This window comes from Rana temporaria, chromosome 13 (genome assembly GCF_905171775.1).
Source record: "Rana temporaria chromosome 13, aRanTem1.1, whole genome shotgun sequence".
NCBI classification, from domain to species: domain Eukaryota; kingdom Metazoa; phylum Chordata; class Amphibia; order Anura; family Ranidae; genus Rana; species Rana temporaria.
In genome coordinates this window covers 73,720,111-73,737,345 of record NC_053501.1, presented here as the reverse complement: position 1 = coordinate 73,737,345, position 17,235 = coordinate 73,720,111, and the positions used below count along the sequence as shown (strand labels likewise).

Here is a 17,235-nt window from a genome sequence, read left to right as displayed (position 1 = left end):
CGGCTGTCCAGAGACAATTTGTTCCTGCTTTGCTAAGTGCATTGCCTGCACCTGAGTTATCTGTAGCAGAGGATATATATCTGGGTTCCCACCTGGAGCGGCTACTCCCTTCAGGGTGACTGCATCACGGCGCCCCGGCAAAATGGCCTTCCGGGCCGAGGGGCACGTGCCACACGGTATTCCTGGTTCTGGGACCATGTTGGTCCGGAACATTTTAGCTGTGGCTGGGCCCCAGTAATCAACTGGGTCCCTATCCTTAAGACGATCCCAAGCATTGTTCCCTTTTGAGATAGCTGTTCGGTGGGGAGTCATCTGAGGAGAGCCAAGAGAGGCTGGCGATCCAATAGGGTCTCGACAATCCACCGGGGATCAAGGTAACCGGTTACTGAAAGGCTGGATGTCGGTCACCTATCAGTCGAACCTGTAAACTGTCTGAAGGAGATCCAGGCTAAAGTCCATTAAGGAGGCTCACCTCCGCTATCTCAATTCTAAGGAGGGTCTGGGGCAGAGACTTCTCCTTTTCCAAGTGATACTCTGGTAGCCAGGTCAGTGAGAGAGGCCAGTCCATGTACACGAAATCCACTCAGGCAGGAGTGGCGCAAGAAGTGTTACACGTGGGAGCAGGACTGTTTCCCTATTACGCCTGAATCTGCTGTTCTCCTTCTTTCAACTCTACTCTCACCACAAGTTTTACTGTTTTTACCCGGCTGGGTACTAAAGGGCACAGAAAAAGACACCTGTCGTGGACATTCCTTTACTACCACATTCCCTATACACCCCATGAGGTAACATGCCACCCAAAACAAAGCAGCTCCTTCGGGGGTAGTAATTTTTTTATTAAAATTTGCCTTTCACCCCAAATTAAATTGGCCCTTTCTTATAAATTTCACAACCATTTCAGGTGACATAAAGCAAGTTTACCCAAATGCTGTACATAAAGCATTTACCTGGTCAGAGACTGCAGACGTGGTACAAGGGATGGTCAGAGACTGCAGACGTGGTACAAGGGATGGTCAGACTGCAGACGTGGTACAAGGGATCAATGCAGCCTCATCAGTGCCCATCAATGCAGCCTCATCAGTGCCCATCAATGCAGCCTCATCAGTGCCCATTAATGCAGCCCCACTTTTGTATATGAATGAAACCTCACTGTTCATGGCATTCACCATGGCATTGCCTCGATCACACACAGCAGGTATCTCCTCTCCCGACGTGTGTCATGGAACAAACGGGAGCTGTAGGTCTGTGTTCGGCAGGGCAGTGTGCTCTAGCAAGGTCCCCCCCCCCCCTAGACAGGCTTGTGTGATGGAACACTGATTGAATCAGTGTTTTGTCTATCTCCATCTACTATCACACAAGCAGGTCTAGCACAGGCAGCACAGCCGAACAGACCCAGCTCTCACACACAGCGAGAGATGCCCGGTGTCATACACGCAGGAGAGAGGGGGAGTGCTGCAGTCAGCTACAGCTCAAAGCAGCCTCAGGACAGGCAGCCTACCGGGCTGGGCAGTCCGGCCCTGGTGATGGGAGAGAGAGACTCGGTAGCGGCAGCTGCAGGCACCGCAAAGCAGTTTAAAAAAAAAATGATAAAAAAAATGTTTTTTTTTTTTTTTTTTTTAAAGCCAATGTGACATGATTGTCTCGGGGGGGGGGGGGGGAATTTCCCTGTTGCCCCCCTCTGGATCTGCCGTTGACTGGAGAGTTTAATAAAAGACCACATAGACGTGTCTTGCTGGGGTCTTTCACCTTACAGTGGTTAAGTGTGTGTGGGTTTGGTTTGGTTTGTAATTGGGTTGACTTGTAACTATGACTCATTTAGGCCCCTTTCACACTAGGGCTTTCACATTGAGAAGGCTGGGCAGGAGTTTTTCAGGCAGTATTTGGCGCTATTTTTAGTGATACACCGCCTGAAAATCTCCTCAGTGTGAAAGGGGCCTTGGCGTTTAAAATAGAAGATTATGCCGTGTCGAGTAAATGGATACCAAACATGTCAAGATTTAAAATTGTGCACGCCTGTGAAATGACGACAAACTAAAATCCCTGAAATTGTCCTTGGGTGACGCTTTGTCATGGCACCTCCTGATAAATGTTGTCTCCGACTCTAAACTATCAGTTTCCCAACTATGAGAACTGTGTGTGATTTTTTTTTTTTTTTTTATTATCTTTACTCTCTGACACCACAACTGTGGAAGAAAGTTCCACGTGCTTACCGCTCCAACAACGAATACTTTGTACAGTTTAAGATTGAACTGCTTCTCATGCAACCTGATTGTGTGTGGCTATGTGTCTTATTTATGCAACTTGGGTTAAAGTGGAGGTTCACCCAAAAAGTTAATTTTTAACATTAGATTGAGGCTCATTTTGTCTAGGGGAATCGGGTCGTTTTTTTTTTTAAAATCGACGCAGTACTTACCGTTTTAGAGAGCGATCTTCTCCGCCGCTTCCGGGTATGGGCTGCGGGGCTGGGCGTTCCTATTTGATTGACAGGCTTCCGACGGTCGCATGCATCGCGTCACGATTTTCCGAAAGTAGCCGAACGTCGGTGCACAGGCGCCGTATATCGCCGCACTGACGTTCGGCTTCTTTCGGCTACTTGTGACACGATGTATGCGACTGACGGAAGCCTGTCAATCAAATAGTAACGCCCAGCCCCGCAGCCCATACCCGGAAGCGGCGGAGAAGATCGCTCTCTAAAACAGTAAGTACTGCTTCAATTTAAAAAAATACCCGATTCCCCTTGACAAAATGAGCCTCAATCTAATGTTAAAAAAAAAAAAAAAAAAAAAAATTCGGGTGAACTCCCGCTTTAACCGCTTGCTGACGTATACTAGACCGCTGCTTGATCTTTGTCAAAACTGAAAGCTGATTGGTTTCTTTGCAGAGCTGCACCAGAGTTTGCACTCCAGTTAATAATTGTATGTATAGGTAAAAAAAAAATGAGTCCGTTGAATACATGAACAGTTCCGCTTTTTGTTGCAAGTATAGAAACCTACCTGTTAAAATTCCACAAAGCCAGTAAGCTCCTAACTTCCTGCCCTGAAATTCCAAGCAGTCCTCCCTGTCCAGTTTATTTCTGTGGGCTACAAATGTGATGCCAGCTGGTAACCATAGTGCCTCCTATTTGCTGTACAAAATGCACTGTCATCAGGGGGCTGGCTGCAGAAACCCAGACAACCAACCCCATGATAATCTACAATAGGAAGGTGGTGGTGCAGCATAGAAAGCGGACGAGATGTAAAGGGCACATTAACTGTTGGTAGGGTGTAGTTGCTTTTTACCATCTTGGCTGTGTCATTACCTTGCCCATGTATTTTGGGACGCATTATTCCTTTTAAATCTGTAAATGATTTTGAATTTCGCCTTACACTTTATTTTTTATTTTTTTCAATAGCCGTGAAGACTTTCAGCGAATACCAGAACTAGCGATAAACCCCTTGGGTGACCGAATTATTAATGCATTTTTCTCTGAAGGGTAAGTGTCAGTCCTTAACTTTTTAGTTTGTCCGTACCTTGGAAAGTGTGACTTATAATCATGTTTGTTATCAAACTAAGGAACGTGGAGCTTTAGCAATTGACACTATTGGTTGTGCTAATTTTTGTTTTCCTTAATGTTTTTTTCCATCCAAAGTTTATTAGCTTTAGTGCTTGCTACTCCACATTTACCAAAATCAAGGAAGAATATAAAGTATAGGCATCACTAGTTGCCCTCTAAAAATCTATATGCATTATTAAAAAATCAGAATTGAGGCATGAAATTACTTGTGTAAAGGTGATATTCTTACCCTGCACACACACACTGACAAAGTCAGGAAGCTAAGCCAATGTGTTTCAGGGGTCCAGAAATACCCGCTTCATTGTGTTATGAAGAACTCCCTAGGGACACATTTAAACCCTTCCTTGCCAGTGTCATTAGTACAGTGACAGTGCATATTTTTAGCACTGATTACTATATTGGTGTCATTGGTCCCCAAAAATTGTCGGTGCCCATATTTGTCTGCTACAGTATCGCAGTCCCACAAACCAATTAACAAAAACCTTCTTTTTTTTTTTTTTTGTATTCAGAGAGGACCAAGTTAATTTTCGAGGTTTTATGAGGACGCTGGCCCACTTCAGGCCAATTGAAGATAATGAGAAATCCAAAGATCTGAACAATCCAGAACCTCTGAACAGCAGAAGCAACAAACTCTTGTGTAAGAAATACACTTTGCCTAATTTATTCATTTTTTTTCTTTCCACTTTTCCGTTTTACTGTAATATATTGTCAGTCTGTACTAAAGAAAAATACTACGAAATTCTATTTTAAAGAAAATCGTCACAAACCTAGCCTAACTGATTTTAAGTTGAAATAATGAATTAACCGGGGCTATATGTGTTGAAACCTTGTACAGTATTTCTGTCATTTTACATGTGTGTTTTTTCTCAGTTGCCATAAGTGATCCAAGCAGTTCTTGTACATGCCTCTAGCCTGTGAGTGAACAGTTGGGGAGAAGCAGCACACTGATGGGTTCCTCTATCCATCTTTTCTCTCACTATCTGCATGTTCTTTTGCTTATGAGCACTGTATCAGAACTGATTGGCTTTGTATTACTTCTCCCATGGGCAGTCTGAGCTCTGCTATAAGGCTGATACCAGGTCAAGCTCAGGCATTTGGACTGTTTGAATTAAAACTGAGCTTTATTAAATTGTGTATTCTTTAATTTGCCTGAAGTTCAGCTTAAAATTAATCACAACCTTTCCTTTTTAAAAATGTGTGGTTGGCCAATGCCTCCCTGTTGGGCCATGAAGCCACCCAATGCATTACAGTACCAACAGGCCAAGCTCACCTTAAAGCCTAAGTTTACTTCTAAAAAATGAAACAAACAAAAAAATAAGCACAAGGGACATTATTTACCTTCGGTGGGATGTGCCCCTTGTGCTGCTGTGTCCTCATTTAGCAGAAATCTTCATCCTCTAATGGCCCCCCATTGCTGGTACTACAGCTTCTGCAAATGAAATTGGATCTATGAATGGAGAGGGTTCAATCTGCATGTCCTCATCTCCATTCATAGAGCTTTCACATTCACTGAGCTTCTAGTGGAAAAAATGGCATTTGAATATAATATTTATGCAGATAACGCTTGATTATTTTGACCTTCAAAGAAAGTCTACTCATTAATTTTATTCTATGCTAAGCTCAAACTTTTGAGATTCATGACAAACTTAATTGAAGCAGCTAACCCTTTGAAGGATAATGGTTTTCCAGTCTTCAGGGGGGGAAATCAAATTTTGAAGCCGATTATCTGGATAAACAGTTTTGCTGCATTGGCTTTTGTACAAAGGTCATGGTCTGAAACATAAGCTTTATAATAGCAAAAGTGAATATGTTGCTCAACCAAAAAGATTAAATTAAAGCTAAACCTCAGGCAAATTACATAAACGAACGCTGATTTATCTGCCAAAACTATTTGGATTTCAGTTAATCCAGTCCTGAGATTTGCACATCTCTGCCACACAGAACTGTCCTGCTTTTCTCTTCTGTAGTTTCACTTACAGGTCTCCTCCCCACCCCGTGACCAAACGGTGAAGGGGTCCTCCTGTCAACATGCTGTCGGGGGGATACAAGAGGCTGTAGTTCTTGAAGTCCAGCCAAAGCTTGTTTTTGGTCACCGGAGTGAAAGTTTTGCACTCCTGTGACCCGTTTATAGCGCAGAGTGGACTGAAGTCCGCTCTCTGCTGATGTCACGGATATCAGTCCAGGCACTGCGTCATCCTCAGAAAGAGGGAGACATTCATCCAGTGCTGCACTGACGTTTCTGAATTATAGGGAAACCAAAAGAATTGTCAAAGGATCTGCGGGAAAAGGTAGTTGAACTATAAAAACAGGAAAAGGATATAAAGATATCCAAGGAATTAAGAATGCCAAACGGCATCAGTGTTCAAACTCTAATCAAGAAGTGGAAAATGAGGGGTTCTGTTAAAACCAAACCACAGTCGGGTAGGCCAACTAAAATTTCAGCCACAATCGCCAGGAAAATTGTTCAGGTTGCAAAGAAAAACCTCACAAATAACTTCAGGTGAAATACAGGACTCTCTGAAAACATGTGGTGTGGCCGTTTCAAGATGCACAATAAGGAGGCACTTGAAGAAAGAATGGCTGTATAGTTGAGGTGTCAGACTATGCAAATGCCAGAGACGAGCCTCAAACCTTCTGTCACAAAGTCATTAGGAGTGATGAGACCAACATTTTTAGCTTTTTGGCCACAACCATAAACTCTACATTTGGAGAGGAGTCAACAAGGCCTATGATGACATTCCTATTGTGAAACAGAGGTGGATCGCTGATGTTTTGAGAATGTGTGAGCTGCAAAGGCACCGAAAATTTGATCAAAATTGATGGCAAGATGAATGCAGTTTGTTATCAAAAAATACTGAAGGAACATTTGCATTCATCAGCCAAGAAGCTGCGCGTGGGACGTACTTGGACATTACAACATGACAATGATCCAAAACACAAGGCCAAGTCTACTTGTCATTTGCTACAGCAGAATAAAGTGAAGGTTCTGGAGTGACCATCTCAGTCTCCTGACCTCAATATCATTGAGCCACTCTGTAGATCTCAAACGTGCAGTTCATGCAAGATGGCTCAAGAATTTACAGGAACTGGAGGATATTTGCCAAGAGGAATGGGCAGCTTTACCACCTGAGAATATAAAGAGCCTCATCCACAAATGCCACAAAACACTTCAAGCTGTCATTGATGTTCAAGGGGACAATACACGGTATTAAGAACTGGCCAAGAAATCAGGGTATGTAAACTTATGAGCACAACTGTGTGTGCCCAGCTCAAATTTCATGAATCCGGTTTACATCCACTTTAAGCAGTAGGAAGCATGGCTTACTTAAAGACCTAAGTTATCAAACAAATCTTTGTCTAAGGTTTCCTCCTCCCTAAAAAATAAAAAAATCGGGAATGGCTGTGGACTTGGTTTACTTGGATTTTGAAAAAGCGCTTTGACAGTTCCCTACACACGGGTCATGTGTAAGGTAGTGTCTACAGGCTTGGGGAAAAATCCATTTGTAAATGGATAGAAAATTGTCTTAAAGACAGAATTCGGAAAGTAGTGGTTAAAGCGGAGTTCCACCCAAAAATGGAACGTCCGCTTTTTGGACTACACCCCCCCCCCCCCCTCCATTGTCACATTTGGCACCTTTCTTGGGGGAGGAAGAAGCAGATACCTGTGTAATCCAGGTATCTGATCCCACTTCCGGGCATAGATCACCGCAGTGACCCACGCCACGTCCAGAACCTACTCTCTCCCCCCTGTCTTCTGGGAGATGCGCAGGGACCAGTGGGATTGCGCAGCGCGACTCGCGCATGTGCAGTAGGGAACCAGGAAGTAAAGCCGCCGGGTTGGGATCAGGAAGGAATGTTTTCCCTGCTGGAGCAAATCGGATCATGCTTTTGATTAGGGCTTTTTGCCTTTTCTCTGGATCGACTGTGGTTCTAGGATTGTATATATATATGTATGTATGTGTATGTATGTATATATATATATATATATATATATATATATATATATATATGTGTGTGTGTGTGTGTGTGTGTGTGTGTGTGTGTGTGTGTGTGTGTATGTATGTATGTGTGTATATATATATATATATATATATTATAAAAAAAAAAAATTCCCCATTCTATTGGTAAAACTGGATGGACTTTGTCTTCTACCAGACTAACTATGTAACATTTTACAGTTCACCAATTTAGTTACTGCAAATTATGGTCAATGTGCGCAGCCACTACCTATTATGTTACATGATCACTTTTTTTTTTTTTCTTTTCAATGGCTTTGCTTTAAAATATGTTTTTTCTAGAAGCCATTGTGCGAAACTACATTCCGCTTGACATGTTTTTATGGTCAAGTCAGGAGTCTAATAGATTAAAGGGTGTATTCTATTCCTAAATGTAAAAAATATACCTGGAACATGTATATGTAGGGATGCATAAATCGTATTGCCCAACACCTGGAACATGCAGTTCTATGCACCCATTCATGACGGAAAAGTAATTTGGGGCTAACTTGCTATACTGTCCTAGTCTTTTAGGGCCTCAAAAAAATTGGATCAGTCGTCAGTACATCAGAATGGGGGAAAAAAACAGCTACAGCGTGGGTTTACTTTTCCGGGAGGGCATACATGAACATCCTCCTGTGATCGTGCTGCCCGCTTGCCCTGGGTGGCACGCTCTGTGATCGCAGTGCTGGGTAAAGTGCCAGTCACACAGCCCTTTTCCACATGATCAACTGTGTACAGCGACAGCTGATCACAATGTAAACAGAAGCTGGTTATCGGCTTTTCTTTCAGCGTGAGGAGAAGAGAGACAATAAATGACTTGTGTTAAAGGGACATCTGCACTGATAAATGGGGCGCTGATTATCATTGCCTCCTCAGTGTCGCCTATCGGTGCCTTTTGGCGCACACTAGTGAAGGAGGAAAAATGTACCTGTGTTGCTTAAATGCCACCAAAACTTTGTGTGAAAAAAATTTAAGTGTCATATGGGTACAGTGTTGCATTACCGCGCAATTGTCATTCAAAGTGTGACAGTGCTGAAAATTGGTCCGGGCAGGAAGGGGTTGTATAACTTGTTTTATATTGGAAAAAATAAATGTGGTGGTCAAATACCACCAAAGCAAAAAATATAAAAAGTGTATTAGCATACAAAGTTGCATGACCATGCAATAGCCAGTTAAAGAAGCAGTGCTGAATAGCAAAAAATGTCCTGGTCATGACAGGGTTAAATCCTTCCAGAGCTCAAGTGGTTAACTAAGCAGACTCAAGAGCAGGGGTGGCGAACAAGTTCGACAAAGAGCCAAAATTTTAAACTGTGAGAGTCAGAGAGCCACACCACGCAGTGACCCATCAGAGACCCCCACACACATTAATGTCCCCATCAGAGACCCCCACACACATTAATGTCCCCATCAGAGACCCCCTTAGTGCACCCCTTCCACATTTGCATCCTTCATCAGAGCCACCTCTCCGCATTTAGGTCCTATCAGAGAGCCCCCTCCCCTCCTCACCTGCTGCTGTTGATATGCGCAGGGTCACGGATGGTCGTCGGATGGTCGGTGCTGCTGCCAGTGCACTCCAGTGCCTGCTGAGGCCGCCTCAGGGTGACTTGGGTACCTGGTTAGATAAGGTTAGATAGGGTTTTGCGGAGCCTCGGCGGGGAAGATGTCAGCGGGCGGCTGTCTCGGTCATGTCACGTGACAGGCGGCTGAGGCGGGAGGGAGACACACGGGTCCCCACGCTCTCTGGCCCGTGCAGTTGTTTCCGAGGGGAGATGTGATGACGCAGCCTGGGGGCGGGACTACGCGCTTGGAGATCTCTCCTCAGAGGTCCCGCAGCATAACAAACGAAACTTGGCAAAGAGCCACAGTATCCAAAATAATGAGAAGAGGCAAAGAGCCGCATTCATTTTGGCCGGGAGCCGCATGCGGCTCGAGAGCCGCGTGTTCGCCACCCCTGCTCAAGAGCTTGATTTGGCTGCTCAGTATTCACTTTTACTAAGCACCCAAGATCTTCAGTGTGCAAGGGTAACTTGAAGGGAAAATATATATAGAAAAAATTCTCATTCGGGCCTGCGCCTTTAGTCTCTTGGCAGATGCACTTCTGCTGAGCGTTGAGAGCCCAACACACCCGTTTTTTGTGATGAAGCCCCAATCTGTGCTCATCACACTGCCAAGGGGTTACCCCTCTGTGTCCCCATGTTCAGTGCTGGAGACAGGCAGGGAGGTAAGTAGGAGATGAATGGTACAATATTAAAACCTTAATTTATCCACCTCCCGCCTGTGCTATAGCCAAAAGACGGCTACAGTGCATGCTCACATTGCCGGAAGGGGAACCAATGGAGGTCCTCCAGTGAATGCGCTTCCCGTGTGCCCCCTGTGACATGCATTGGCAGAGATCTGTGATTTGGGGTAAAGGGCCAATCACAGCGGCTCTTTACCATGTGTCCAATCAGATGATCATAGTGTAAACAGTATTTGACGATTACTGGCACCCCTCTCCTCACACAGGAGACCTCTACACTGATAATCGGGGCATTGATTATCTGTCCTGATAAGTGCTGCCCATCAGTTCTGCTTGTCAGTGCCACATATCGGTGCTCATTAATGCAGCCTCATCAGCACACATATACTTGAAGGCGAAAAATTACTTTTTTCGAAAATTTTATAAGAAACGAACTGCAGCCATAACAACGGTATTCCATGTCAAAGTACTGACGACGGCTGGTCGTTAAGTGGGTAATTGGGTGAAATTTTTAATCGGGGAAAAGTAGTTTGGGGCCCCAATTTAGTCCCTTGGACAAGTAGTTTTTTTAAGACTGTCCACACGCCTGATATGAAATGACACCAGAGGTGCCATAGTTGCATAGTTGGTGAGGTTGAGACACAAGGCCATCTAGTTCAACTAATAGGAAAAGAAACAGCCAAGCATGGTATGATTTGCTCCAGTGGGGGGGGGAAAGAATCAATCATTCCTGATCCCACCCCCTCCCAAGGAGGCAATTTGATATTCAGTTTTCCATGTTAATATCCAGTTATATTTTGTTCATTTGTAGGTATGCATCCAGCTCTTTATTTTAAAAAAATGTAATCTACTGAGCTGGCCAGAATTCCTGAGGGGGTTTATGTTGCTAAATACCTGTCGGTTGCTAATAATGGCAACGTTAAGACTGCATTCACACTTCAGCGTTTTTCAAAGTGCCGATGTGTGAATGACAAATTGGAGGACTCGCATTTGAGATGCCATTCATCTGAATGACCCCTAAAATCGCAGTCTGCCGTGATAAATAGTGCTGCAGTCATGTGAAGCTTGTCGCCCAAAAGTTCAGAAGCTACTTTTAGGCGACGTGCTTTACGCAACGCAGGTTGCTGCAAAAGTACTGCGATTTTAGGTGCCATTCAAATGAATGACACCTCAAATGTAAGTCCTGCAATTTGTCACTCGCACATCAGTGCTTTGAAATTGAGGGCAGAATTGCAGTAAATCTGCCCCTGATTCAAAACACTGTGTGAATGCAGCCTAAAACCTGGCTGGAATCTATTTAATATTTTTGTAGTAATGGGGCATTAGGTTTAAATGTGTTGTGTTTTTAAAGGACAAGTGCCTTTTAAAAACAAGCAGTGAACCCTTCTATCCTCCTAAATATAAAAACTTAACCGCTATCATTTGCTCTTGAAATGTTACTGCACCTGTGCACCCGCACCAAGCTGAAGACCGGGAGGAAGGGTTTGTGGCAAACTGACGTTCATGGAAGATCCAGGGTAGTTTGCCATACACTGCCTCCTCTGTCTACATCTTGGAGAAGATTTTGAGCAGTTTGTAATGTTGGCGTCAGAAACGACTTTGCCATTCCGATAAAAGCTGGACTGTGGTAATGAATTTTACTTGAATACAGAAGTGTTGCTTTTTGTTGCAGAGGCCACCCAGGATCCAGAAACACGTTTTAAAACAAAATGCTTTAAAGTGGATGTAACCCAATTCATGAAATTTGAATTGGGCACATATATCTACAGTGTTTTCTTATCTCGCTTCAAAGCACCAAGTCCTGTAGCTTTCTCCTGCTCCGTTCTTCTGTTGTCTGCATGATGATAACTTTTGACAAGTTCTCAAACATGAGCTAAAACTAGCCTAAAAATTTGTGTGGGAGGTTGCTATAGATTAGCAGAGAACTGAAACGCTCTGCAAGTCTCTGCCTTTCCTCCAATGGGCTGTATGCCCAGACTTCACAGTCTGTGCTGAATAGGAAGAGAATCTAACAGGATCTGCACTGTCTAAAGAATATATAAAGCTGAAGACAACAGTTATACATGTAAAACTCTTATGTAGGATGATTTGTTTTGTCTCTGCATCATCTGAGGCTGTTAACTTGACTGGGTATATGTGTGGGTTTAGATCCACTTTAATCCTAAAGAAAATGTTGAAACTAGATGCCTTCCTTCAGTTGAATAAAATATTAATGTCATGTTTTGCATGTTTCAGGTTGCTTTCAGATTATATGACCTTGACAAAGATGACAAAATCTCACGGGATGAGCTTTTACAGGTAAGGCTGCTTCTCCAGACTCTAGAAATATTAAAGCAAGTGTTTAATTTTCTTCGAAAAATCGGATACTTGGGAATGTGCAATAAACAAATAGTCTACTTTACATTTCCTTTTAGTTAACATGGCAGGGATGGATCTTGGTAGGGTAAATTGCTACTTTTGAAAGTTGCCACTGAAATAAGTGTTCCCTGTTCTAGTGATGGCTCAGGATGTTCAGCAGTTTTGCCCTAATTTTCCAGTCCTAATGATGGTCACCAGTACACAAGGATGGGGTATACACAGACAATGGTAAAAAGCTTCCATGCTTTTCAAATTTCAAACGAACCCCTCTGCGCTCCCATCCTTTCAAAACTCCTAAACCTTGCGGACAGCCTTTCCAGAAGAGTTAAAGCTATTATATAAAGGGTGGGTTAACTCAATATTGAACCCTACGGACTAAGACTGGGATGTCATTTACATTCCACCTTCAAAGTATTCACAGCGCTTCACCTTTGCCACATTTTGTTATGTTGCAGCCTAATCTCAAAATGAATGAATTTAATTTCCTTAAATTCTACAAACCAGACCCCATAATGACAACATGAAGTTTGTTTGTTTGTCTTCATTTTTTTTTTATAAATTTGAAAAGATTTCAATCACATGTACAGAAGTATTCAGCCTTTACGCAATACTTTTGTTGAAGCGCCAATTACAGCTTCAAGTCTTTTTGAGTATGCTACATGCTTGGCACCCCTATTTTTGGGAAGTTTCTCCCATTCTTTGCAGGACATCTCAAACTTCATCAGGTTGGTTGGATGGGGTGCGTAGATACACAGCCCTTTTCAGATCTTTCCAGAGATGTTCAAGTTCAAGTCTGGGCTCTGGCTGGGCCACTCAAGGACATTCAGAGTTGTCCCGTAGCCACTCTTTTTTTGTTATCTTGGCTGTGTACTTTGGGGTCGTCTTCCTGTTGGAAGATGAACCTTCGCCCACAGTCTGAGTTCCATAACGCTCTAGATCAGGTTTTTCATCGAGGATGTTCTTTCCCTCAATCCTGACTAGTCCTCCCAAGTTTCTGCTGCTGAAATATGGTATTTGGCCAGGTGAAGAGCGATGCCTGGTTTCCTCTGGCCATGACTGCTTGCCATTCAGGCTAAGAGTTTAATGTTTGTTTTTTAATCATACCAGAGAATTGTTTCTCATGGTCTGAGAGTCCTTTGGCAAACTCCAGGTGGACTGTCATGTGCATTTACTGAGTGGCTTCAGTCTGGCCAATCTGCAGCACTCCACCAATCAGGCCTGTGTGGTAGAGATAGTGGTTCTTCTAGAAGGTTCACCTCTCCACAGAGAAACGCTGGATGTGACCATCGGATTCTTCGTCACCCACCCTAACTAAGGCCCTTCTCCCTCGATTGCTCAGTTTGGCCAGGCAGACTGCTCTAGAAGGAGTTCTGATGGTTCCGGACTTCCATTTACGGATGATGAAGTCCACTGTGCTCATTGGGACCTTCAATGGTGCAGAAAATTTTCTGTACCCTTCCCCAGATCTGTGCCTCTATACAATTCTGTCTCGGAGGTCAACAGCCAATTCCTTGGACTTCATGACTTGACCTTAAAATTTCAGGCCAAATACAGTATGCTAGTATTGCTTCAGTCCTTGGTTCTAATTAATAACTGTTCTGGTAGTGCCACCGCACACCTTTGCTGGTCTATAGGGGTTCTCTCAGGTCAGATGGCACAACTTCCCTGTTTTTTCTCCTGCTTGCATTAACTGTTTTGTTTTTTGGCAGGTCATGCGAATGATGGTTGGTGTGTGAACATTTCTGATGACAGCTGGGAAGTATTGCTGATCGTACAATTCAAGAGGCAGATCAAGATGAGAGACTGTGCCATTTCTTTTTCAGAGTTTGTAAAGGTAAGGATCTGTTAAATTTAAAAGTTGTAAAGAGTATAAATTCAGAACTATATGCATCTATATGTGAATAAAAATCTATGCGAAGACCGGAAGGCTAGTTATATATCGAATTTGTCATGACCTTACCAGGTCAAATAAGAGTTGGTCATAAAGGGCCAGATCCACCAAAGGGATACGCCGTCGTATCCCTGTTTCTATCTTTGGAACTGATCCACAGAATCAGTTTCCAATAGATAGGCAGAAGATCCGACATGTGTAAGGGACTTACACTGCGGATCTTAGGATGCAGTACCGCATCCGCCGCTGGGGGCATTTCGAGTCGAAATGCCGCGTCGGGTATGCAAATTAGCACTTACGGAGATCCACGAAGCTTTTCAGCTTCGTTTTTTCTCCGTAAGTATTAGTTTGCAATCGTAAAATTAGGGCTGCTTTTACAAGGCCTAAACTGTTTACACCTTGTAAAAGTAGACCCTTCTATCCGCGTCGCCTTGTTTTTTTTTTTTCCCGCCGCAACTCATATTTTTTTTTTTTACGCCCGCCGCGATTCTCAAATCCCGGCGCAACGTAAACCGCGCTAAGCACGTAGGAAAATGGACGTCGTGAGCATGCGCGGGAGCGTGCCTAATTAAATGGGACTCGCCCCATTTGAATAGGAACGCCTTGCGCCGGCCGGATTTAAGTTACGCAGCCGAAAATTTCTAGGTAAGTGCTTTGTGGATCGGGCACTTGGGTAGAAATTTTCCGGCAGTGTAACTTAAATGGGAATATTTAAGTTGCGGCTGGCTGTGGATCTGGCCCAAAGTTTTTTTTAAATGGTAACCTCAAGGACCAAAGAAAGGGAAGAGATCCTGTTCGCTTATAGCAGGTTAAATGGCTCAGTGCTTGTGCTGTCTAATCTGTCCCTATGCTGTGAAAAAACCTGATGAACACAGTAATCATGCCTCTGTCATCCCGCTGCTCTCCTCTCACCCCTCCGCCTGTCAGAGTGCGTGTGTGTGTGCTGATCTCTTCCCCCACATCTCCCCCTCTCCTGCCACTATTAGTAGCTGGCAGTAAAGTTGGAGAGATTACTGTCAGCCCCTCTGTTCTATAAAGCCAAACTACACTGTGTACTTGTTTAGTATAAAATTTATGCCTTGCGGTACCTTATTTCAGTTAGTTTCTGGCCCGTCAAGTGGCCTCTGGCCTCTTTCCTCCTTGATCTAAGAGCAAGATCTACATCAAAAAGATCATGTGGCACAAAATTCCATGGTCATTTATCATCAGTTAAAGCTTAATTTTGGTGAAATGCATTGACACGCGAGGATCTGTCATTAGAATTACCAAGCAAGAATACTGTAATTGGTTTATGTACAGTTGATCCATTAACCACTTAAGACCCGGACCATTATGCAGGTTAAGGACCTTGCCCCTTTTTGCGATTCGGCACTGCATCGCTTTAACTGATAATTGCGTGGTCGTGCGACGTGGCTCCCAAACAAAATTGGCGTTTTTCTTTTCCCCCCCCCACAAATGGAGCTTTCTTTTGGTGGTATTTGATCACCTCTGCGGTTTTATTTTTTTGCGCTATAAACGAAAATAGAGTGACAATTTTTAAAAAATGCAATATTTTTTACTTTTTGCTATAATAAATATCCCCCAAAAATATATTAAAAAAATGTCCTCAGTTTAGGCCGATACGTATTCTACCTATTTTGGTAAAAAATGCTTATTGCGATTTTATAGATTGGTTTGCGCAAATTTTATTAGTGTTTACAAAATAGGGGATAGTTTTATGGCATTTTTATGAATTTGAAATTACTAGTAATGGCGGCTATCAGCTTTTTTATTTTTATTTATTTTTTCGTGACTGCGACATTATGGTGGGCACATCTGACACTTTTGACACATTTATGGGACCATTGTCATTTTCACAGCGCAAAGTGCTATAAAAATTCAACGGCTTAACTGTGAAAATGGCAGTGAAGGGGTTAACCACTAGGTGGCACTAAAGGGTTAAGTGTGCCCTAAGGAGAGTGATTCTTACTGTAGGGGGGGGCCCCTGGCTGTAGGCGTGACATCCACTGATCGTTGTTCCATATATCGGAGGGAACAGTTCGATACCAGTGTCACTGCCACACCAGAAGAACGAGGAATGTGTGTTTACACACACCACTCCCGTTCTTACAGCTCATGTGACAGATTCGCGGGACCCGGCAGCGATCAGGTCCCGCTGGCGTGGTCACGGAGCCTTCGGACCGCAGAGTCGGAGCGTGGACGGCATGCTCCGCGACCCCGCGGCTGGGCTCTTAAGGCAAACGTACAGGTACTTGCCTGTGCTCAGCCGTACCATTCTGCCGACGTAAATTGATGGTGAAAGGGGGTTACTTAAGTGGTTAAGCCACATATTTGCTTTTTTGAAATTTTCAGGTTTTTAAAGACTATAATTTTTCTAAAAAAAAAAAGATTGAGACTCCTAGTGTTGCCTACATAGTCCCAACTTTTTCTCTAGTCTGGTTCACCTTATACAATACAGTTGTTGGCCCAAAGTCACATTTTAACATGTTATTTCAATGCTTCATAAAAAAAAAAATGTACATAATGTTTTTTTTATTTTTTCCCCCAGGGTTCTAGAGAAGTAGATGAGAGCAGAAAATGAGCATCAGGTTCCTTCACTGACAACTTGAATTGCAACTCTAGAAAATTCATCATGAACCATAGAAAAGTGTGTGCTTTACATCTCAAAGTGCCCTTCAGAAGACACTGACCCAACAAAGAATATATGTATCACACTACTGCCGACACTTGTAGATACTTTATATTTTATGTTTCCAGCCTGATCGCTTGTTCCTGTTGGATACTACAAGAATCTCACTTTTGATTCCGTTCCACAACTGACCGATCTATATAGCACAAACATTGCATATTATTAACCAATTAAATTGCTGCAGAGATTTGGGTCATGCTATTTTACCAGGAGCCTGGAAAATGTTTGCAGTAGTAGTAAAGCGGTATTTAACCCAAAAGCAAACCTTTATATATTGCAGCTTGACAATTTTTACATGTGATGGCTGCAATTGGTTTCCCTTTTTTAGGCTTCCTTTCTTCCTTTTTATTTTCATTGTGGTGATCTGTTAGCAAGGTCTGTTTTGCAAAAGAACAAGCTTTCTTGCAAATGTTTTCAGTTACAGGTATGAGACAAACTGACCATGCAGGAGTGTGTTTTACTGGGCCAGATCATCGGGGCTTTGAAACGGAGGGAGGAAAAGCTTAA

The 17,235-nt window shown here is 43.3% G+C and overlaps 1 protein-coding gene across 1 annotated transcript in view; it reads left to right on the top strand.

Annotated features, from left to right (window-relative positions):
* Positions 1-16,822, top strand: part of CHP1 (calcineurin like EF-hand protein 1) — a 56,776-nt gene extending 39,954 nt beyond the window's left edge. The window contains 7 exon segments of the mRNA XM_040333362.1: positions 3,392-3,472; positions 4,063-4,190; positions 12,027-12,088; positions 13,858-13,878; positions 13,881-13,893; positions 13,896-13,982; positions 16,589-16,822. Of these exon segments, the coding sequence (XP_040189296.1) occupies positions 3,392-3,472; positions 4,063-4,190; positions 12,027-12,088; positions 13,858-13,878; positions 13,881-13,893; positions 13,896-13,982; positions 16,589-16,620 (424 nt within the window). The 3' untranslated portion in view covers positions 16,621-16,822.
* The last annotated feature ends 413 nt before the right edge of the window (positions 16,823-17,235 follow it).